General features: G+C 44.4%; 1 protein-coding gene and 1 pseudogene across 2 annotated transcripts in view; one reads left to right on the top strand and one right to left on the bottom strand.

Moving 5' to 3' along the window:
- Nucleotides 1-23,222, bottom strand: part of YARS1 (tyrosyl-tRNA synthetase 1) — a 176,024-nt gene that overhangs the window by 39,360 nt on the left and 113,442 nt on the right. For both annotated transcript variants that reach the window (XM_078680744.1, XM_078680742.1), the window contains 2 exons: nucleotides 17,041-17,131; nucleotides 13,014-13,160 (listed from right to left, as the gene is read on the bottom strand). In XM_078680744.1, coding sequence (XP_078536870.1) covers nucleotides 13,014-13,160; nucleotides 17,041-17,097 — 204 coding nt within the window. In that variant the 5' untranslated portion in view covers nucleotides 17,098-17,131. The remainder of the gene's footprint in view (nucleotides 1-13,013; nucleotides 13,161-17,040; nucleotides 17,132-23,222) is intronic.
- On the top strand, nucleotides 6,342-7,333 carry LOC144824701 (dnaJ homolog subfamily C member 9 pseudogene; annotated as a pseudogene).

The raw sequence follows: 23,222 nt of genomic DNA on the forward strand, positions 1-23,222 counted from the left end.
TCCTCGACGATTTCCTCCACGTCTTGGCCCTCAGCGTCCGCTTCGTAGTCGGACTCGACGACCACCGAAGGAGGCGAAATTTGAAGATGGACCTGTTGCTCGTCCGCTTCTTCATTGACGAAGATGTCCACCGGTGCCGGAGCCGATCGTCGGGCCTCTAGGCGCGCCGCGCGCCTAAGCTTGATGGTTTTCTTCGACCTAAACCTGGAACAGGCCATGCAGTTGGCCTCGTCGTGGTCCGGCGACAGGCATTTGATGCAGACCGGGTGGACGTCGATGTGTGGGTATTTGGATCCACACACGGGACAGTGTTTGAATGGACTTCGTTCCATGCCGTCGTAGTCTTGCTGCGTCGACTGGGCCTCGATCCTCGAAGTATCACGACTCACGGGATATCCGACTGGAAAAGTAGGAGTTAAGTGAGGCACCGAACGCGAACAATACCGACGGGTCAAAGAAGGCCTTTTGGCCTTGAAAAAGTAAGTTTTTGTTGATTCCGAACTGGAGTTAACGAAACCACATCCGAACCCAATGGCGGAAAAAAACAATCTAAGGATGGAGTCGATGCCCATGCGCACTGTAGTCCAGGGGAGGAGCCACCTATCTCGTGATACTTCGAAGACTCTTCCAGGACAACAAGGTGCAATCATCCGGACCCAACACTAGGCGGCGATCTATGCTATAGATATGAATTCAGCAGCCCACATGCCTCGAACATTTGTTATTTTCAAAGCTCATCTGTGCGATGGCCCATCTACCATCTTTATCATAAGCAGTTTGCAGAGTTTCTACCCTGAATCGTGTGTCTTTAAGGATTACTACCCCTCTGATAGAGGCCCCCAAAGTAGAACAGCCTACAATGTCATACCCCAATTGCTTAAGTAGCTTTTTGTCTTTACCAGCTATATGGGTTTCAGATAGTAAGCAAAAATAAGGGTTGTGTAACTTTAGCTCCTCCGACACCAAAGATCTCTTCTTTTTGCTATTTAGCCCTGCTACATTCTATGCTAAACATTTTATTTTATACATTTAAATATAAAATATACAGTAAACCAATAAGCAAATGGTAATCTTCTATCCTTAGAACAGACAATAAAAAATGTGAGCTTATTCCTGATTGCATGTCTCCCCGCCAGTTTGGAAATAAATTTTTTCAAATTTTCACCCCCCCAAAACCCCCCACCCTGCGGAGATCAGCAAACACCCACCCTCCACCCCCCTAGCTCCCACCCAAGCCGGGGAGGAACCACCCTTCAGCTTCTGCTGCCGCTGTAGTAGCAGCGCATACGGTAGAGTACCTGAAGAGGCCCCCAATCCCTCTCAAAAGCAAAAAGAGAAAAAAAAGGAAGAAAGGCCATAGAAAATAATTCTTAAATAGAAGACCCCTACCATATGACCTCCCTACCCATAGCGCCATCTACAACATGTTTATGCTAGTTTATGCTAGTTTATTTAGACAGAATTTTTTTAATCTAGCTCTAGCTCTTGCCCGTACTAATGCTGGAGAGAAATGCTTCAGCTTCTTTAAAATCATTAAAGAAGTAAGTGCGCCCACTTTTAATGACCTTAAGGCGGGCAGGTTCCTGGAGATAAGCTTGTCCTCCACTAGATTTAATTGGACCAATCAATTTGCGGAGCTCCCACCTCCTGTCCATTGTAGCTTTTCTTAAATTAGAGCGAGCAAATATAGAGAGTCCCCCTATAGCTATAGGGGCATTAGGTCGAGCCTTCTGCCAGACAGCCTGGCGCAATAAGAAATTGCCAAAGTAGATGAGAAAGGGGCGTGGGAATTTACTCTCCCTATTCTACTGAGCCAGAGGCAACTGATGTGCCCGTTGGACTTGCGAGTCCCAATCCCAATCTACCAGGTCTGGGAAAGCCTTCTGCATTAAACCGACTGGATAGGCCCTTGAATCAGAGCCCTCAGATCCCTCCGGTACCCCAAACAATCTTAAATTTGAACGTCTCTGTCGATTTTCCAAGTCCTCAACTTTTATCTGAAGCGAAATCAGCTGGGCATCATGATTGCTAACTTCAGTGTTCATACGTGCGGTGGCTTCCTCTACCTCCACTACCCGATGCTGTAACTACGATATCCTGCGAAACGCCACCAAAATTAGTGGTCAGCTCTTGTAGTGAGGTCTGCATCTTGTTATTGTCCTCTCTCAGTTGTAAATAGTGTTGTTGAGCCTCTGTGCGTTGATTATTCAGTAATTGAAGTATAATATCCAGCTGGGAGGAACCAGTTTCCTGCCGTATCTCACCTTCCTGCCCCTGTGATGTATTCAAATTTTTATCCATCGCGGAGAGTGATGGCAAAAATGTTGAGGCTAAGGCACGGGCATCAGGAGCAGGAGAGGAAACAGTACCAGTGGCTGGTGACTCTATATTACTGTTAAGCCTCAGGTTCTCACTTGTCAAGACTGTATGCCCAGGCTCGAGCGTTAGTAGTAGTAGTTCTTGTTCTTGTTCAGTTAGCACCGTTGAAGATAGGTTTGGCGAGACATGTAATGCAACATGTGATGCGCTGGCCTCTGATGAGAAGTGGCAACCTGGAGTGCTTGAAGTTGACTCAGGATCCATAGGGCTAGTCCCCGACAGTCTTAGCGTCATATTTAGCATCATATTTTTAACTAGGCCTTTCGCCTCAATCCACTTTCTCAAAGGACTCTTGTCAACCAGGATTTTCTTTGTAGATGAATTATTGCTCGTAATAAGCCGACTTAACGTAGTGCTAGTCTTACCACCTTTTTTTTTTTGCTTTAGCCTTGTTTTTTGGTTTACGTCTTCTTTCCACCAAAGATCTTGCTGCCCAGTCAGGGGGGCCGTTCTTCTCAGCCCCCTCATCCTCCGTATCCAATTCACAGTCTTCATGTGCTCATCAATGTGCTCATCTTCCACCTCTCCGGTGATAGAGTGAGTAATGTGCCTCTCTATGTTGCATACCCCTGCATCCTCTGCTGCCGAGCAAATGGCCAGTCCAGGTTCTGCATCTGGGAGTATTTCTGCAGAGGCTGAATTCAAATCCTCCATAACTAGAGCCAGTGCAGCAGCACTAACACTATCATTGCCATTGCCATCTGCAACCACTGGCATTATTTCGGCGGCTGGTGTCTGCTTAATAGTGGTGCTACTAAGTGTCTTTGCAGAGACAGATACAGTGTTGCTAGGCTGTGGCTGTAGCTGTGTGCGTAACCCTGCTGAATCTTTTACGGATTCCATACCAGAAGCATGCTTTGAGGCAGAGAGTGCCCGGTTTCCTTCAGCACCAATCGTGCCTCGCTCTGTAGCCGGCGGCTTCCCCCCCAACTTTGCTGCATTTTTACCGGCAATTTTCATAAGTGTGCCCGTCACCAGCGTGGGGGGTCGCAGTATCTGCTCACCGGTAGTTACACGCTCCGGGAGTGCTTCCTTGAGTGTCGTCGCGGGAAGAACAGGGAGCTCGGATGGAGCAGTTCCTGCAGCCGCCACTACAGTCGTCATCGCTGTTGCGTTAGGAGGCGCCGCAGCTATCGTAGCTGCTGGCAGAGAAGGCGGGGGGGGGGGGGGCGACTGCCGCCGCGGTACCCGTAGTGTTCTTGCTGTTATGTGTGGTCCGAGGTGGATTCTTCGAAGACATTCTATCTGACCACCAGGTGTGTGCCGGCAGATGAAAACCGGACTAGCCAAGCCCAGAGCCCTCAAGCAGACCGCAAATCGTCTGCCGAAAGTGCTGAAGACGCCGTGTAGCGAGTAGGAGCCCTAACATCGGTGAGTGCCACTCGCAGCTTCTGTTCTGAAAGGTCCTTTCGCCGTTACAAATGAGTTTGCAAATAAGTTTATTGCGTGTTTATCGATATCGGGACCATAGCCGTTCCTCTATTCCATTAGAGAAGGCTTTAGAGGGAGCCTCCAGGTTTGCTGCCGTACGGCCGGATCCTCACTCCGCCATCTTGGATCTGCCTTCGCCACATTCCACGTAGTTCTCATTCTACACAAAGCATATTTATCACAAGGCCAGGTGTACCCTTCACGACTGCAGAGGTTCACACAGATAAGGAGGCCGTTTTGTCATCATCTGGGTTTAACTACACAGGGCTGACATTGCATTACATAGCATATATGCCCCCAATGCCGACCAGCTAACCATTTTGACTAATCTACCTTCAAAACTGGCTCAATGGCTACATATTCCAACAATAATGGGAGGTGATTGGAACACCATGCTGTCTGTGGCATTGGGCTGTTCCCATCCACCACTAGTTAGCAAGCCAGGGGTTTCTTAAGTGGCTGACATACTGGAGAGTCATTGATGCATGGAGACACAGGAAAAGGGAGTACACTTTTTATTCCCCGATTCATGACTTCTATGCAAGATGTGACTGAATTTTGTGTGCACAAGCCTTCTAACCCTGCTGTGGTGTTCTTGGAGTACCTTGGGTGGACTTTACCTGAACATAACCCTCTTTTACTGGGAAGGGCATGGGATTGACAACCCTCATCCATTCCCATAGGGAGGCTACAGAAAATGTAGGTGCTTTAATTACACTGAATAAAAGTTGAGATCCCACAGTGAATAAGAAAAAGATGGACAACTCCTACTCTGGTTTGGCAGGTGGTGCATCTCCATAAGGAATGCAATTATGCATTCCTAGAGTACTATATAACCGAGTATGGGGAAAAGCAAGGAGCATCACCAGGCAACATTGAATCCTACTTCGATACAGTATCCCTGAACCCTGCTGTCGCTGGATGTCCCATTGAGTCGCTGGATGTCCCAGTGACTGTAACAAAGGTGAGAGAAGCATTCAAAGACATGGTCAAAGCAAAAGCTCAGGAAGTGACGGCTTGGCATACCACAGTTAACTTGAATGTACTCGGTTGACCTGGAACAGAGAAGCCTAACAACAAAAAACTAGAGAGGCCATGATTCTATCTCTCGCCAGACCCCATTGAGACATACTGCCTAGGGCTTCTATCCAACTTGAATTTGGAATATAAAATACTGTGGAAAGTTCTACCATTATTTTTCTATCCTCTCTCTATGATCAATCTGGACCAAAAATGTGTTAATTTCTACACAAAACGCCTCACTAAACATTAGGAGACCTTTTCAGAATTCTGGAAGAAACCCCATATGACTTCCTCCATGGTGCCATTGCTGTACTGGTCGACCTGGAAAAAGTTGTTGTCACCTTTAACTGACAGTATACAGGTTAGTTGTGCTCAAATAGATGGGGATAGGATGCAATTGGTTTAAGTGGATCTCCTTGCTATATTCTCTACCAGGGTTCAGTGTGCGAACTGGCAAACATATCTCTACCCAAAACAGAGGCACCAGGCAAGGGTGCCTGCCTTTCTCCCATGCTCTTTGCATACGCCATGAACCATGTCGCTGAAATTCTGAGAACAGAAGGCAAAATGAGGCGCATTTTCCTAGTTGATGGAGTACTTGTGATCGCTTTAAAGCAGATTAAATGCTCTTATTTTGGAGAGATGGGAAGGTAGGGCTGAGATGTATAGTACAACATCGTGAGGAAATAAGTAAAATATCCAACCTCATAGAGGCATGAATATTGAGAGAAAAGCACAATGGAAGGAGTACAATTGTCTTGTATAATAGAGACAAACTATTCCTTAGGGTTGCAGAGTATTGTACTTTGTCTAAATATAGTACCTACATGATGTGTACTGGAAGACAAACCCTCCATCACACAAACACAGTTAATATCGCCCCAAACATAACCACTTCCGGATTGGTCACCTTAATGGTAAAAGATTGATTTTTGATCAGAACGGAGCACAGGATCAACAGGGAGACAGTAGTTTGTTTTTTGAATATATTACTTGTTGTTGACATCATAATAAACAGATTTTTAAACAAAAAAATAAATGAAAACCACACACACATACACACAAACGGATCCACTAAGGACCTCTTCATAACGAAAGGATGGAGGATCAAGATCTATACTCCAGTTCCGGTAGACCGTTCAAACCATTTCCCTCATCTCCTTCTTCATTCCTTACTTAAAAACTGAAAGCACTGGACATAAGAAATGGGTAAGCGATCCGAGGTACATTGATACCCTCATACATACTTTGGAAGTCGCACAAATAGAACAATTCATCCCTCCAGAGCCGGCGATCAATAGGCTCACCGGCCAATACAATGAGAACATTGAAGATATAATGAACAACTGCGCCTAGAGCACTGACAAGGCATCACATTAAAAGGCAAAAAGACTGTGCATTAATAATTTAAACAGCTGAAAGCGGGTAGGAACATATCCTCTGAGCCGAGGCAGGTGCACAACGTGCAGGGGGACTCTCCGATAGCAGTTTAGCTTCCTCGCATCTGTTAGTTTCTAGCCAGCATGCCGGGCCTCATGGAGCGCTGCGAGCAGTACTTCGGTACAACAGACTTGTACCGGGTGTTGGGGATGAAGGGGAAGACGTCCTGCGAAAGCGAGTTCCGACGCGACTACCATCGTGTCTCTCTGAAGGTGCACCCCGACCGAGTCCCAGAGGAAGAGAAGGACGAGGCCACACCGAAGTTCCAGACCCTTGGTAAAGTTTATGCGGTTTTAAGTGACAAGGAGCAGCGGGCACTCTATGATGAACAAGGAATTGTTGATGAGGAAGGGGAAGTCTTAAAAGAAGACCGAAACTGGGAGGAATACTGGCGACTTCTTTTCAAAAAGATCACTACAGAAGATATTCAAGCATTTGAAGAAGAGTACATTGGCTCAGAAGAGGAGCTGGCTGATGTTAAAGAAGCTTATGTGGACTTTGAGGGAGATATGGACCGCATTATGGAGTCTGTGCTCTGTGTTACCTATAAAGATGAGCCCTGGATAAGGAAGATAATACAAGCAGCCATTGATTCAGGAGAGGTTTCTGCCTACGATACCTTTGTAAAGGAGCCTAAGAAAAAACGCACGGACCGTACGAAAAGGGCCCCAGCAGAAGCTGAAGAGATGAAGAAGGAATTTGGTTTAGGCGAGGGTTTGGATGATTTGTCAGCATTAATTCAAAGCAGACAGAAAGACCGGAAACAGCAAATGGACAACTTTTTGGAAGACATGGAAGCAAAATACTGCAATACCTCCAAGAAGTCTAAAAAAAATACTGCCTCAAAGCGTGGGAAAAAATGAGCAGTATTCAAACGCAGCATCCATTGGAGGCTCAATTTGGCATGACAACACTTTGTAGACCACACGTGTCACCTGGTGGAGCACCATTCTGAAAGCCCTTCATGCTTTAGGCTTTCTAAGCACTTGAAGATTGTTAAGCATAATTTATTTTAAATGCCATGTTAATTGCGTGCAAAAGCTGACAGGATACATGGCTGGACTGGATAGTAATTGTGCTTTGTTGCAAAGATCTGCAATCTGGAACATTTTGACGAGGGGTCACTCGTCATTTGCGAATACCGCTACCGAGGAAGCAAGGAGAAATAAACGCTCCATACTCTTGCCGCTAAATAAGTGGTTGAGATATATGCAGCGTTAATACACGCTAGAAAGAGATCCCTTTAATTGGTGCCAAACAAATTGAGATTACGAAAATCAACATCGTTGGACACGCCAATGCAACATATCCAAATAATACTGTCCCCAGATATATTGTCCTGATGAGACCCGGTATCTAGAGAGGGTCGAAACGCCGTCGACGAAATACGAAAAGAGACAACTTTGAAAAACAAAAATGGCATTCTTATAATTTGTCCTTTTCTAAAACCTACTGATATCCGTTGTTTTGTCTTTGAATAGGTCACTTACTTCACTGTAAATATGGTTATGGGCACTACACTTGGGGCACGATAATAGTTTATGTAAAAATATTAAGAATATTATTAAACTGTATTTTCAATTTTGTATAAATAAATGTGCCTACTTCGGCTGAAGTTAGGTAGAAGTGTTGAAATTATTGTGAGCTTGTCTGAAGTGTCTATATGATTATCTGATTTATGCAGTATTATATATAAGAGCTAACCAGGGTATATATGAATTGTGAATGATTAAGCATTGCAATTATTCTAGTTGCGAAATTTGCTATCGTTGTTCTAAATGAGTTCCTTGTGAATATTTTTTTTCAGTACATATGTACTTACCCAGTTCACAAAGACATATGGGTTGCTCTTGTTATTACGAATAATAATATGCACAATCCTGGTAGCTCCAACAAATCTGTTTTTCATAGCCAACTGAGAAATGTTTCAGTTGACTGTGCTTTATCACCGCATTTTGTGCAATAAAAGGCCAGTTTCCACAGGAAGAATTTTTTTTTGTTTTGCTAATAAATCTGGAGATGTTTGATGAATCTTCATGAAACTTTAAAAAAAGAAAAAGAAAAAAAAGTTAATTTAGCTCAGCTTCTTCCAGGGAAGTGTTGGGGTGATTCGTCAAGCTGGGGCTTAAAATAAAAGAAGGTGGTGCCAAAATAAAATTTTCCTATGCCATTTCCCAGAGGAAATTTAGACAGTGATATAGGAAAAGTAGATGAACAGCATTACATCAAATCTAGCAGAGACTTAGATTTGTATTCTGGAAGCATGCTTTTTGTGATTTAGTTTAAATTTGTTCCTTGTTCCTTGGTTTTTGAGAAATTAAGGTTCAAACATTAGTGGTATATTGACGTTGGTCCTTGTGATTGGCTGAGGGAGTCTTTCCCCCTCCCCCCCCCCCCAGTCGGCTGCTTCGGACCTGCGAAACCAAGTGATCTGATTGGCTGCGGTGGCCATTTCAGGGAGTGGGGTATTTTGTACTTAACTGGTGGTGTGAGTTATTGCGTGTTTTTTATTCGTTGGTAACCATTCCTACTGAACTTTGGAAGATGTATGCATCGGAGTCAGAACCGTAACTCAGGTTTTAATGGATTTTTTTTCAATGAATGCACTGGGTTTTTTTTTAATTACTTAATTTTCAACCGCCAACCTTATGCGCATGGCTTAGGCAATACACAGAGGGTGTTGCCTGCAAGGCTTGGTCTTCCACCAGGCCCTGAGCCCAACCTAGCGTAGACTGCCTCAAACTTTACATGCAAAGCATAACAGATTAATGATTTGTCACAAAATGGTGGTCAAACACAGCAGCTAAAATGGTGGCTCATGATCTATTTATGACTAGCGAGTTGTTTATTTACTTGTTTTGAGACTCAAGTTTTCTATGCCTTTGGGTACTCTTCAGCACGCCCCAGGGGTTCGTCACATCTGAAGGTGAGAAAATCACTTGAGAGAATGTGGGGGAATAAAGACAACATTACCCTGTCCTCACTATTTAACAAAAATAACACAAGAAATGCTAGTGGTCTATGGTCAAAGTAATGGTGCAGAAGATTGACGCAAACAATAAACAGGTTATACTGTTTAAACGACTAAGGCCCTCACCACACCAAGGTGGCATGCTTGATCAGAAGGTCCATTCTCACTCCGCAATCAGAAGAGACAGTGGTGCAAGTCACAACACTCTGAAAACCAGGTATGGGAACGCATGGAGAGAAACATTGCCCTTTCAGTGGGAAAGGATGTAGTCAAAGCTCTGTTTTTAATATACAAGTAGGGCCTTCGGTGGTCATATCACTGAAAATACAAGATTTGAAAAAAATATTATTGTCTACGGGTGCTCGTGGAAGACAATTTCCATGGACTGGAATCTAGAGAATGCTGAAGCAATTCCGGTATTTTACGGAGCTCTGCTGGTCGTTTTCTATCAAGACAGTTAAATAAAGGCAGTTGAACAGAAAAAAAGTTCCTAAGCAGAAGCAGACTAGTCCTATGGCTGATCTTCAGAGCCCACAAAGTACATATAAGTATATAGTAAAGTATATATACTAAAGTATATACTAAAGAATATACAAGAGGCCTCGAATGCTCGACCTAAACAGTGAGCTGCATTTAGGAAGATGGAATTATTAGAAGGAGGCCATCTGATGTCATAGGTCTGTCTCAAACTTCTGCACCTTTCATGGACCATAGACCACTAGCATCTCTTTGTTAACATATGAGGGTGGCCATGCCACGGCTGTGGAAATTTGTTTTTGACAGCGCAAAGCTTGTGATTCATTATTTCAAGGTGGAGGGAAAAAAAATTCAGAGCCCTTCTCCAGTCAGTTACTTGATGGAAAAAAAGAAATTAATATATGTTTGAAAGGAGTCATGATTTGAGAGTCTAAATAAAAGACGTACACAAAAGTGCTAACCCTTTAAGGCGCATACTGCTTTTTTTTTTTGCAGTAATCTCTCAAAAACTATAACGTGGATTTACACCGAATCAAAAAAAAACATGCTTCCTGAGTAAAGTTCAGACGTTTGGGCTATAAGAATGAGCAAACCTTCCTATAGGAACTAAAAAGCTAAAAACATCTTTTTAAGCCCCTACCCCCTTTTAACTTTTTTCCCCATGCACAGAGCTTCATGAAAATTCCCATGCCAAAGCGTTAGCTGGCTAATCCAAGCTTTGCCACTGGATTCAAGCTAGCTTGGCTGATGAGGGGTGTTACCCCGAAACCGGTCCCAGGATGCTTGTTTCCGGTCTAGGGAGGACCTGGCCTGGCACTTTGGGCTGGACTGTTCCCATGAGGCACAGGGTCAAGACTGACTTGCATATTGCTGGGTCCAAACTGGAGTGGCTAAGTGAGCTAAAGAACTATGATGGATTTAACCCAGATCTGTGACTGGGGGTGAGTGTCAAACGTTTCAGCACTCCGTTCATCATCTCCTTGTGTTAGTCTAATCCAAACGACTGCCAAATTTTGAGCAAATCCGTCCATGAGGTCAAAGGTTATAGGCAAATCAAAACACTGCTCTCAATGGAAAGTGTGGCTGAAACACAACTACACATTGTCGACCACTTGTGTGTAATATACACAGATAACTGTGCTATACCATTAAATAGGATTAGAAATTTTTATGGTGCATTGTTTACTTTTTAGGTCGAGCCTGTCCCATTCCGCAGGAATGGATAGGATCGAATTCAAGTGCTCGATCGGCTAGTGAAACCACTGGCGTTTCTTCACAGTGCATGTGAGGTCATGTGGCCACAAAGCGGGTCACGTGACCACACAAACACGAGCATCTCCGTAATCCGCCTGCCCCCACCAGGCTCGCATTCCCGCCCCCTCACCAGGCCGCACATCTGCCTGCCACACTTCTCCTCCCCTAATTATGTGGCCGGCCGTACTTAGTTTCCTGGCCGCTTCCCGGCCGCTCTTGTTTTTAGCTCCCCTTACCATTTGCTCCTGCCTCCGAGAGCTTCAAAGGGATCTGCTTCACACTTCACGGGCTCCGTGACTCACATTTCTCCTTCCTTCGTGCCCAGCCCCCCTCCCAGCGCTGCCTTGTTTTTCATGCTCGCATCCTTCACCCTGCTTTGGCCTGTCTTTCGTTCTTGTTCTCTCCTGTCCTCTATCTCCCACCTTTATGTTTAATCCTTTCTGCCTCTTTCTCTGTCATACAGATTTACATGCACTTCCCAGAGCAATGGAGAAAGCCAAAGCACCCCTCCCCACGCCCCTTTATGTTTCTCTTACTCCACCTATCTCTCCTTCCTCTCGCTCGCTTTTTTCCCCTCCCTCCCCTTTCTTTCTTCCTTCCTTTCTTTCGTTCTTTCTTTCATTCTTCCCTTCTTTCTTTCATTCTTCCTTCCTTTGTTCGTTTCTTCCTTCATTTCTTTCTTCCTTTCTCTCTTCTTACTTTCTTTCTTCCTTTCTCTTTCATTCTCTTTCTTCCTTTCTCTCGTTTTCTTTCTTCCTTCCTGCCTTCCTTTTTTTCTTTCTGTCTTCTTTCTTTCTTTCCCCCTTTATTTCTTTCTTTCTCTTCTTTCTTTCTTCCTTTCTCTTTTTCTTTCATTCTTTCTTTCTTTCTCTCGTTTTCTTTCTTCCTTTCTTTTTTATTTCTTTCCATCCTTCTTTCCTTCCTTCCTCTTTCTTTCTTTCTTTCCTCTTACCCCCCTATCTCCCCCTCTGCTTCTTTCTCTCCACCTTTCCCTTCCTGTGTCTCTCTTTCACCCCCTCTCTCTACCCCCCCCCCTCCCGCACACACACATTTCCATCCACTCCACAGTACAATGAAGAACAGTCAATTCCCCATTTCTCACAGATTGAGGCTGCAATCATTTCATTATAAAGTGCAAAATGTCTAATTATCTTGGTGATTGCGAGGGGGAAAAACCGAGAAAGCACATAATATTGAAATGAATAGTTCAGATTCTTGAATACGGAAATAACTTGATTAGTGCTGGGGATCCGGTGTGCGTTGTCTGGCAGAGAACGAAAGACCCACAAGCGAGACCTATTGGCAATGCCAATGCTTGTTATACGAAGTTGTTCTGTTGTAAAACATCTACCACAAGTTGGGTCTAGTCCGTACCATATAAAACGCCTTAAAATGTATAAAGCTTGAATTGTTAGTCAGAATTCCGTTCAGAGGGCCACGGGGTAAGCAGGAGCTACTGTGCCCAATGTGGGTGTTGAGGCCTTTTACTCCTGATTTCCTGCAGCCCGACCTACAACTGGGCCAAGCACCCTGCAGCGCTTAATTCTCATTGGTAGCGCTGGTGGAGCAGTTCAAGGCTTCTTGGGTGGGAGGGGAGGGGGAAGTTTAGACATGGGATATGAACATGGACTCCTCTCAAAACTCAAAATACATTCAGCAGCAGCAATAAATGATTGCCCAGTCAAATGTGTGCTTTCTGAAAAAATAAGTATTTATATACGAACACAAAGTAAAATACAGCATTCACAAACAAAACACACAGTCCCTTAAGATCATGTCTCTAGTGTTTCATCAGCATGTCCCAGATTCCCACTTCCGTCTCGCTAGCAGTAGTGGTTATTTCCCATTCACTGTAGGTGACTTTTAGGCTAAGTCCCACTAGCTGTCAGAGTCTCAGGAGTCCCACTCCGACTCTTTATTAAAGGTAAAATGTCTTCCAGTGCTGAGGCGCTATATTGCTTGCCATAAATGATTCACAATCTTAGGCCTGCTCCTACACACTCGTATGCCTTTTTTCCACACCCTGAAATCAACACACCTCACATCCGGCCTTCAGGAAATCTGCAATCTTGGACATTGGCACAAAGTACGCCACGTGAGGTTTTCCTGTCGTTGCTGTTCCCCAATAAATCTTCAACTCACGCTCTTTTAAGATCTCCTTCATCTTCTCCTCTCCAAGGACCTCCTGCATGATCAGAGAAGAATATCAAGTATCACTTTGCATGACAGTAGATATAATATGCTGGAACATTGTGTTCATAATACGATATAATGACTTTGGGGAGTAGGGGTATTGGCTTGATGATATACTGAATATTGTTTTCATGAATACTGATGCTAATGAGTGAGTCAGGCAGGTGGTGCCCAAAATATATTTAGCTATATTGGCAGTGGTACATTCTGGTATAATAAACATTTTTGTAGTAAACTCTTTAGTTCGGAGTTTGCAAGGTGAACATTCCAAGTTACTAAATTAACCTGAGCTCAATCCCCTAGCAGCTATGGCACGGAGAAGACAGACTTAACTTAGTATAATGCTTAACTTAGGGTAATGTGTAAAGTATTTATTTAGTACTGAAACAGCAATTAGGTCAAAATGCCAAACAATAAAACCCCCAAACCCAATTAGAAAAGTAGGGTAAAATGTAATAAACAAAATCACAAAAATCCAATAAGGAGAACAGGAGATACAAATTTGTAATGTTTTAATTAGGAATAGCGAAAAAAAGCGCAAGGTGCAAATGATAGTCTGCGTTCGCTGTAGACCGCGACCTCTGGGCAGTTTTAGCTTGGCCGGGATGGAGCGCAAGTTGTATAAACCAAACAGGTTCATCCCAATGACAGATTTAACCTTCGGACTTAGTCTTTCAAGTCTCAGTCAGCCAAAGTACACTTCTAAAGCACCCCAGGACCTCAGGGGCAGCACCTGTAGACTCAATGTGTCAGGCAAAGGCCAACAGCAGGGTCCAGTCCAGGTAGAGTCGTCACTGGTCACATGGGTACTTCCAGGAAAAGGGCTCATGCAACTTATTGTCTCCTTGAACCCACACAGTAGGTCAGCCAACTGACTCTTGGAGTCCACTTCTTAATCCTGAGTAAAAGAGGGAGCAGGTCCAGTCCTTCAGTGCTCCTCTCAGGTCATAGACAGAAGGTTCAGTCCTCTTTTGATCTTCTGAACATCCCAAAAGTGTTACGATATGGGTGCCTGGAGATGCCACACCAAGCCTGGCGCGAGCTAGCGGGCCAGGGTGACTTCCTGGGCACTCTCTAAACAATGGGGCAAAAGTTTCCGGGGCCAACCCTACTCACTTTTTTAATAGTTCCCGTTTGACTTTCTGCAAACACGCCCATGAGTCAGGGCATTTTCAAGATGGCATAAGTCTTTAGCCACACTAAACTTAAAATTTCACAGGGAAATCAGTGTCCACCAACATCCAACACTGAATTACAGGTTGAAGAAGGCACTGTACCCACAACAAACCCAGAGACAGAAGTTCTGAAAGGACAAAAGCGGGGTCCTGCAGCAATCAGACTGGGGATCCCCAAAAATTGTCGTGGCATCCTGTGCTCCACTTTTAAAGTATTCCCCGAATGTTACATGTAGCTCAACATACTAGTCAAGCAGGATATGAGGCTCTGATGTCAAAAAGGATGCCCCAGCCCACACTCAATATTCTGTGGAGTTCGGAGGAGTCATCTCTGCCCTTGAGATCAGCCTATTAGGAGGCATTTCACACCTATTCAAGACTGAGCACAGGCTAAGAGCAGGCAGAGAATTTTGCTAATTAGCTTAGGACAGTTCAAGAGTAACTTTCTAAAAGTAACCTTTCTTTAATATTAATTAAATATCCGATTTCACCATTTAACTTGATTGTAATAACTATAAAAAATAGGGATTTAAGTATTTTTCTACCTGGCCCATTTCTCAGATGTATTATTTGTAGGTTAATCTGTACTCTGGGTTTCCACATAGAACACCTCGGTCTGCCACAGAGAAAATAGCTTTTAGATCCTTGTCACTGTAGCATTTTTTTCGATTTGTCTCACTTCAAATCCTATGCACACCTTACTTTGCGGGCAACAAGGGTCACAGTGACTTACTAACATTTATTTGAAAGCTTTTTACCTGGCTAAAGGATTGTTTTAACATGCTGCACTGCACACGGCCTACCCAGTGTAGTTAGACTACACAGGGTAGGCCAGAAACCATATTTGTACTGCCACTATAGTGGATAGCTTAACAGGTGCAGCAAACCACAAGTTGCATTTAACTTTCAGGCCCTAGGTGAGCTTCTGTACAAGACTAGGGACTACAGGAAAGTCAAATGTGCCAATTAAGAATAAGGTAATAAAACCATGACTACAGGGAAAGCTATAGCACACCACTCCTGGTTAGCAGGGGTAATGTGCACAGATTTCTAAAGCCAGCAAAAATATAGGGCCTAACAAAAGGCGAAATATTGGGGATAACCCGCCTTTTCTGCATGAATTCCTGGTTATCGACTCCTAAAATGGGATAGCGACTGGATGACAATTTGGTATTTGCAAGAGGCATATTGTGGGCCTCCCTTCCAAATACCAAACTGGTACCAGATACATCAATGGCTTGCGACTAGAATTTCTGTTTAAAACCACTGAAAAGTTTTAATGACTAACATTAATTAACATTTTGGAAAAATATTTGGGGGGGGGGGGGAGGAGGGGCAGGGGACAGGCAGTGGTCTTCACACATTTTTCAAAAAAACAACTTTATCACAACATCCTTGTTTCTTTGAAGGGAATCTGGCTGCTTAAAGAGAGTCAGGTGACTCTTGCAGGTCACCAAACCTGTGATTTCCACCAATGGGAGTAAGATGCAATATGCAACCTACCGTATCATATTAATGAGGTAGGTTGGACTGCAAACCCAGTCTGATTTGGAATATTGCAAAGTGACCTCCTCGAAGATAGGTTGGTCTGTAAAATTCAATACTGATCGCAAAAAGACTGGAGGCTAATTGCACTTTTGAAGTCCAGTATATTGATACATCTGGCGTATGATCTTCTGCCCATGATAAGTGAAAGGGCTAATTGTGAGTCTCCATAAACAAGCTGCGTTCTTTATCTTACATGATTAACACACCGCGTTTGGAAAGCCATAAGAAAAACAATGTCTTTGTTATTTTTCAATTGTATTGTACTCCAGCTAAAATACTGAAATTTTTTTTATCAAATAAAGTCCTGTCTTAGATGTGGTTTCTCGAAAGCTACCTGGAGTCATATGTTGTTATTCCGTTGAGCGCTAGCGCCCTATTGGGTTAATGTTAATTAAACAATGAGCCTTATAATAGAGAGACTAGGGTGACTCCCACGCTGAATACTTTGAGATTAGAGAAAAGAGCCATTAGTAGACAAGACTATTGGAAATTGTGTACAATTTTGATTGATTACATGGAGAAAGTGAGACTTTGGATACAGGAGGAAGGACATATCGTTCTGTGTTGCGTTTGGAGAAAACCATGTTTTTAGAAATGAAGACCAATAGATTGATAACCATGCTCAAAGCTGCCATCCAAGACAATGTATTTAAAGTTTGCTTCTTTATATTGGGTGCCAATAAACAGCTCTTGTTTGGCTGAAAAGAAGCTCTAGATTTTCTTCCATTCAAACGAGGTGCAAACCTACACTCACCAGTCAGGGGCTAGAATGAAGCGGTTTGAACAAGGAACCTCATTAATGGCTAGAATGTGTATCCAAAAGTCAAAAGGAAAAACATTTGTGTTTTAAAAGAAGAGGACATAAATCTGAAAAGTCAGAAGGAAGGCACTGCAATTGAAAACTAACAAAGGCTTGATTTCTGACAACGTCCATGAAACCTGTCAGAAAACAAAAAAAAAAGGTAATGCCTTTGGGAAGGTTATCGACAAGCATTGGAGTGGTATTGATTGGTTTGTTTGATTATGCATATGTAAGGACCGATGGTGTGAGACTTGCACAGTTAAGAGTCTGATAAGGGAAATTCAAAATGGCTGCATCTATTCTTAAACTACTCATCCTAATCTTGACACCAATGATCCAGAACCCACCTGCAGATTCCGTGAGATGAGATGATACTTTTCCTCAGGACTCAGATTCTCCGCCATTGCTTCTGAAAGTCACTACAATACAGTTTTAGACCTGTTAAAATAAAAAAAACATTTTAATAGACGTGAAGGTTAGAGATGCAGAAGTGGAAAAACAAGCAACAATAAGTTGAACTGCCGTAAAGGGCTAAGAAAGAGCATATCTAATATAGTTAGAAGAGGCCAAGGGGCCAACAGTCATCTGTCCATGTCTTTGCTGTGGTGGTGCTGGGTGATGCTGGGGTGGTGCTGAGTGATGCTAGGGTGGTGCTGAGTGATGCTGGGGTGGTGCTGAGTGATGCTGGAGTGGTGCTGAGTGATGCTGTGGTGGTGCTGAGTGATGCTGTGGTGGTGCTGAGTGATGCTGTGGTGGTGCCGAGTGATGCTGTGGTGGTGCCGAGTGATGCTGTGGTGGTGCCGAGTGATGCTGTGGTTGCGCTGGGTGATGCTGTGGTTGCGCTGGGTGATGCTGTGGTTGCGCTGGGTGATGCTGTGGTTGCGCTGGGTGATGCTGTGGTGGCGCTGGGTGATGCTGTGGTGGCGCTGGGTGATGCTGTGGTGGCGCTGGGTGATGCTGTGGTGGCGCTGGGTGATGCTGTGGTGGCGCTGGGTGATGCTGTGGTGGCGCTGAGTGATGCTGTGGTTGCGCTGAGTGATGCTGTGGTTGCGCTGAGTGATGCTGTGGTGGCGCTGAGTGATGCTGTGGTGGCGCTGAGTGATGCTGGGGTGGCACTGAGTGATGCTGGGGTGGCACTGAGTGATGCTGGGGTGGCACTGAGTGATGCTGGGGTGGCGTTGAGTGATAATGTGGTGGTGCTGAGTGATAATGTGGTGGTGCTGAGTGATGCTGGGGTAGCGCTGAGTGATGATGTGGTGATGATGAGTGGAGCTGTGGTGGTGCTGAGTGATGCTGGGGTGATGCTGAGTGATGATGTGGTGATGTGAGTGGTGCGGAGTGATGCTGGGTGGTGCACGAGAAGATTCAGGGAGTTCAAACGGACACAGGACAGCTAATAGCACTACACCTCACTCTGCAGATTTATGAGCATTCTCCAAGTATTTGTAATTCTGATAATTACAACCCCAAGTTACGCACACTCAAGAGGGCAGCGTCCAGTCGCTTCACATAGCTATTTTTTAGTTTCAGATTATATTATAAATCTAAATAAGTAAGTTTGGTTTTATCAATCGAATCATATAAACACACACACATATATATATATATATATACACACATACACACACACACACACACACACACACACACACACATCTAATGACTGCAATAGCCTATTGGTTTTCGAGAACATAAAAAAATAAAAAAACTGTTTAGAGGAGAGTACTATATTTAGAAAAAATAATATTTCAAAGCTCTTGTAAATTCCAGCTTTGAGCTCGAATGTGCGGAGCACATTGCTCCGGAGCCTGGGTGCCCAACATCTGGTGATCAGCGGACAGAGGGATACATCGGTTTCAACAGAAACAGGTTTTCAGAACAAAAGGACTACGATGGGCATAAGTAAAATGTCAGGTTCCTAGAAAAAGGTTGGCAAAGACGTTTAAACTGTATTTTCTGCTCCGCGTTGGTCAGTGTACATTTCTGCTTGGCATGAGAGGATATGGCTGCGCCCTTGGAGTAGGGGAACCAGGTTCAAGTCTCGGCGTCGGGTGAACATCCGGTGATTCTGGGCACATCACTTAATCTCATGTGCCTACCAAAATAAATGAGTCCTTGGTAATGTAACTGGTGCTCATGTAAAGCACTCGAATACCTTTGGGTCGGGTTCCCGCTATATAAAACTGCAACAAAAAAAAAAACCTTGGTCGCTAGTTTCTCAAGACTTTAGACTTGAAAACCGAGACTACGCCCATGCGTAGGCTTCTCCATCCGGTGCATGAAATAGCGTTGCAAGGATGGGCAAATGCTCACAAAGAAGAAACAGCACACAGGAACAGGCTCTATGTGTTGCATTCGAGTGTAGATTCATAGCGAGCTGCAGAGATATTTGTTGAAAACATCCAGGGAACATCTTCCATGCCGGCAAGCCAAATCCATCCTTTCAATCATTGCTTGAAAGCGTACACACACACAGATTGGTTCAGGATAGGGTGTAGCTTGGCCCCCGAAAAAACGAAGGTTGCCCGAGAGAGGACAGACAGGTGTTAAAAAGTTGGTTAGATAATGAGGATTCCCTGCTAGACTCCGAGGAAAAGGAGGGCACTTATACTGAGTGAAGTGAGAAAGTTTAACACACTGGAACAATCCCGAAAAGGAAGCAACCCACAAGAGGGCATGCCCCTCCAAATCCACTCTCCTTCAAAACACAGCAATACAATACAGTGGCCTACTGTTTGAAATGCGACAGAAGTTAAAAAGTACTACTCCCGTTGCAGTGCATCACTAACCAGGAGAACTTATCCCTAGTTGCATCACATGACACAAGAGACACAGTAGAAAGTTTGAAGATGGAGAAAGGAATAGCTAATAGACTCAAAGGACAGCGTTTCCTGCAGCCCACGGCCAACATCATTCAGCCATCACACTGTCTAAGCAGTAGCAATCCTGTCTCCCTAAACAAGGGGCCAAGCAGGTCTAGAAACGGCAAACACCCTTCTAACCACTAAAGCGCTTAAACACATCTCATTTGGGCAAGATCGTAGGCACACAAGAAGCAAGACACTTGGAAGACGTGATGCATCGGTTAGAGTACAATGCGAGCATGTGTGCACTAAACCAATTTAAAAGCACTAACTGCCAATTAAGTGTGTGGGGGGGAAAAGGGGGAATGTCATAAGGGCACAAACTAGGCAGACAGCACACCAAAACTAGTAAAAAATACTGAACCACAGCAAAAACTCACAAAGGAACGGTCTAACACGGCCATGCTGCTGGCTTACTAAAGAAGAGTTTAGGAGGCCGGCACATAGCCTCCGGCTCTCAAACGACAAAACTGCCTCCTCCACCCTCGATGGTGCCACCTTTGTTGGGGGAAAGAGGGAAGGTGGAACTTGAAACGTGCTGATGAGGCATTAAGTCAGTAAAAGTGAGTGCGTGAGCACAAGGCCACTATAAAAGCAGTAAGTAACTAAACAAAGAACCCGAGTTGCACACAATTCGGGATACAACAGAGCAAGAACAACAAAAATCTCACAGCTTCAACAATATAGGATACATCAACGGAAACAAATACAAGCCGCTCAAGGGATATGTAAAAAAAGTTGCGTGTAGTGAGCACCAAAAACACACCCAGTAACCTAGTGTGAATGAGGGACTCCTGCAATGGGGGGAGGGGGGGGGGGGGGGCAGGGAGAGGCAAGAAGGGAAGAATAGGGGAGAGTAAGGGTGACGAGACGCACGGGGAGCAGCAGCCTTTGATGTGCCGGCCGGCCGTGGGCACTGAATAATTAGGGGAGGAGAAATGCCAGAGCGCACGCTGGGGGAAGCTTGTGGGAGGGAGGCTGTTGACTTTGATGCGTGCACGCGCTTTTTTCACGGGCACAGCATCAAATCGCCCGTTTCGTTAAGCTCTCGTTAAGCCCCAATATGTCTCGACATCTGCAATGCGCAAACGCATTGGCAGAGGTCGAGCCCTAAAAATGTAATGTAAGCCCAGTCGCATGCTATATTCTACATAACACAAATTAACAAAAAACTATTAAAAGCGCATGGCCGCTTGAAATTGGACTGCGACGTAAATAAAATAAATAAATAAGCATGGCCGCTATAGTTGAAGCGGCCCGCGCTGTAAAGTAACCAATACATTAATAATATAAGGGGACGGGTGCTGCAAGGTCACGGATGGAATAGGGGAAGAGCATTAAATAAAGTAGTGCTCACCAACTTATAATGCCGACCGTGTACCACCACCAGTAAAAGGTCCAGTCCTTATGGGCGGTAACAAATGGAGACAAGGCAGAATCCAGGAGGGACTAGCAAGCCTCATAATGATTCGGAATTCAGCGTTTATGAATGACAATAACACCAGCCAATTATAAATATGGGCGGAGAGTGGGTGGGGCTTCTACTGCATACTCTATTGAAGCATACCTCGCAGAGGGAGCAGCACATGCACGCTGCTCCTAGGCTCAATCTAAAAAGTAGACATGGGCAGACCCAAATTATGAACAATGAGAGGAACAAGCAGAGATAAATTCCATAGGATTTAAGAAAAGTCTAATTTCTTTTCAACTGGGTTTCTACAACAATTAGAGGGAGCAAGCAAATATGAGACAACATTTCCTAGTTGACAACGTGTGGTGGATGCTTCCTATGAAAAAAAAACAATCTTCACATATATTGTAAGGGTACCAGGGAATACAACCAAGGCAAGAATAGGGAAGTTGGGGGCGGGGACGGCTGGATCCTGTCCCCTCAGAAGATCATCTCTGTATGTATGTTCAGAGGCGACAACAAACAATTACCAAAAGGGAGAAAAAGCAGCTAAGGGAAATCTACAACAAGAGTCACAGCCAACCTATAAATGCAGTTCAACACTAAGGCTAAGAATGCACATTTTTTATTGCGTTTTAATCGGGGAATTTGCCAGTAAAATCGCTGGATCGAATTAAGACTCTTGCCAAATCCCTAATGCTGTTAAAAATGGATTATGGGTAACTTTTTCCTGACTGGTCTTCCTTTCACCTCATCCCACCGAAGGCTGTGATGCCTGCTGCAGCACACCCAGTCTCTGGCTCAACAAAATTTTAACATATTATTCCAGTCCTACTTACTCTTCAACTGCTACCACAGAAGTCAGGGATCTTTAGAGACAAACTGCATCACATACAAGTTACTTCACGAGGGCAGTCCCCACTACACTGTAGCAAAAATAACAAGCATTTGCAATGCAATTGGTCTCGCATTTTCGCGACATTCTAAATAACAATACCTTTTATTTATGTTTTGGTTTTTAAAACATAAATAAAAGGCATTGTCATTTACAACGCCAATAGCTCAATCTCTCAAAAGGGCGAGACTTATTGCATTGCAAATGTTTGTTTATAAAGGACATAGATAGGCTCTTAAAATGACTGTGCATTGCCATTATAGCCGATGATAGTATTACATACTGCTTTCCTATGGTACCATGGGACTCCCACTCTGACGACGGAGAATGATTCAAGGATATGTCACAGGGGCGGTTTCTTCATTAGGGCGGCAGGGCTCCGCCCCCACTTCAATGTCTGCATCGCCTTTTCATTATTTTTTTAACAAACAGTTAATCAAATAAACTTCAAAAGAGTGTGACCCTGTCCCTCACTCTGCGCGAGGGTCAGGCAAACTCCGGTACTTTCAATATAGGCACATGTGCTAAAGCGCATGTGCCGTCGCAGGATTTGGAGGGCTTACCTGGTTTCAGCCCTGATCCTCGGTGGCCGATAATACTGAGGCACTGAACCCTTATGACGCACTACACGCAGGGGTCTCCAAACCGGTCTTGTTGATTGAAAACAGCCTGGGTGTTCTAAGCATAGGCCCTGGGTTTCGAAGGCTGTCCGTTTATCAGCGAGGGTGTAGCACTGCACCTGACCCATTTTCTAAGTCACCGCTGCGTGGGGTGAGAACAAGCCTCCATGACCCCCCACCCCACTCTGGGGTGAGAGGTTTGCAGTGAAGACGACGCTGGCTGTCCACGAAGTGACCTGTCTGCATGATAAAAGCAAACAGGTTGCTGCGTAGCTCAGACAGAGTACCCACAGAGAAGAAATCGATTCTGACTACTTCTCTTCACGTCATTTGTGTCTATCATACCAAGACTCAGGTAACAAGTACAAAAAAAATGAAAATAGCCATCACGTTACCACTGATTAATGCGCAATGTACATTTGTTGTCACATAAAATCTTCATTTGTAGAACAATAGCGAAGCTCCTTTAGGGAAAACGGCCTTTGTATATTGAAGAACCTCCTCCTCCTACGAGGTGCCGTGCGTGGACGACATGCGTGCACAAATGCTGTTATTAGACCGGAAATGGCGGTCCGGTGTTTGGAGTTGTGTGCTTATTTATCGGTGAAACGTGTCTTGTATACTCATCACAGTAGTGTGTCCATGTCATTGCTTCATGTTTGCGAACCACGTCAGTCCTGCTGACTGTCTGCAGTGGTGGTTTTGTTGTCAGACAGTGCAAGTTTACTGTTGTGCTGGG

The sequence above is a fragment of the Lissotriton helveticus genome, chromosome 3_1, assembly GCF_964261635.1.
Source record: "Lissotriton helveticus chromosome 3_1, aLisHel1.1, whole genome shotgun sequence".
Taxonomy (NCBI): Eukaryota; Metazoa; Chordata; class Amphibia; order Caudata; family Salamandridae; genus Lissotriton; species Lissotriton helveticus.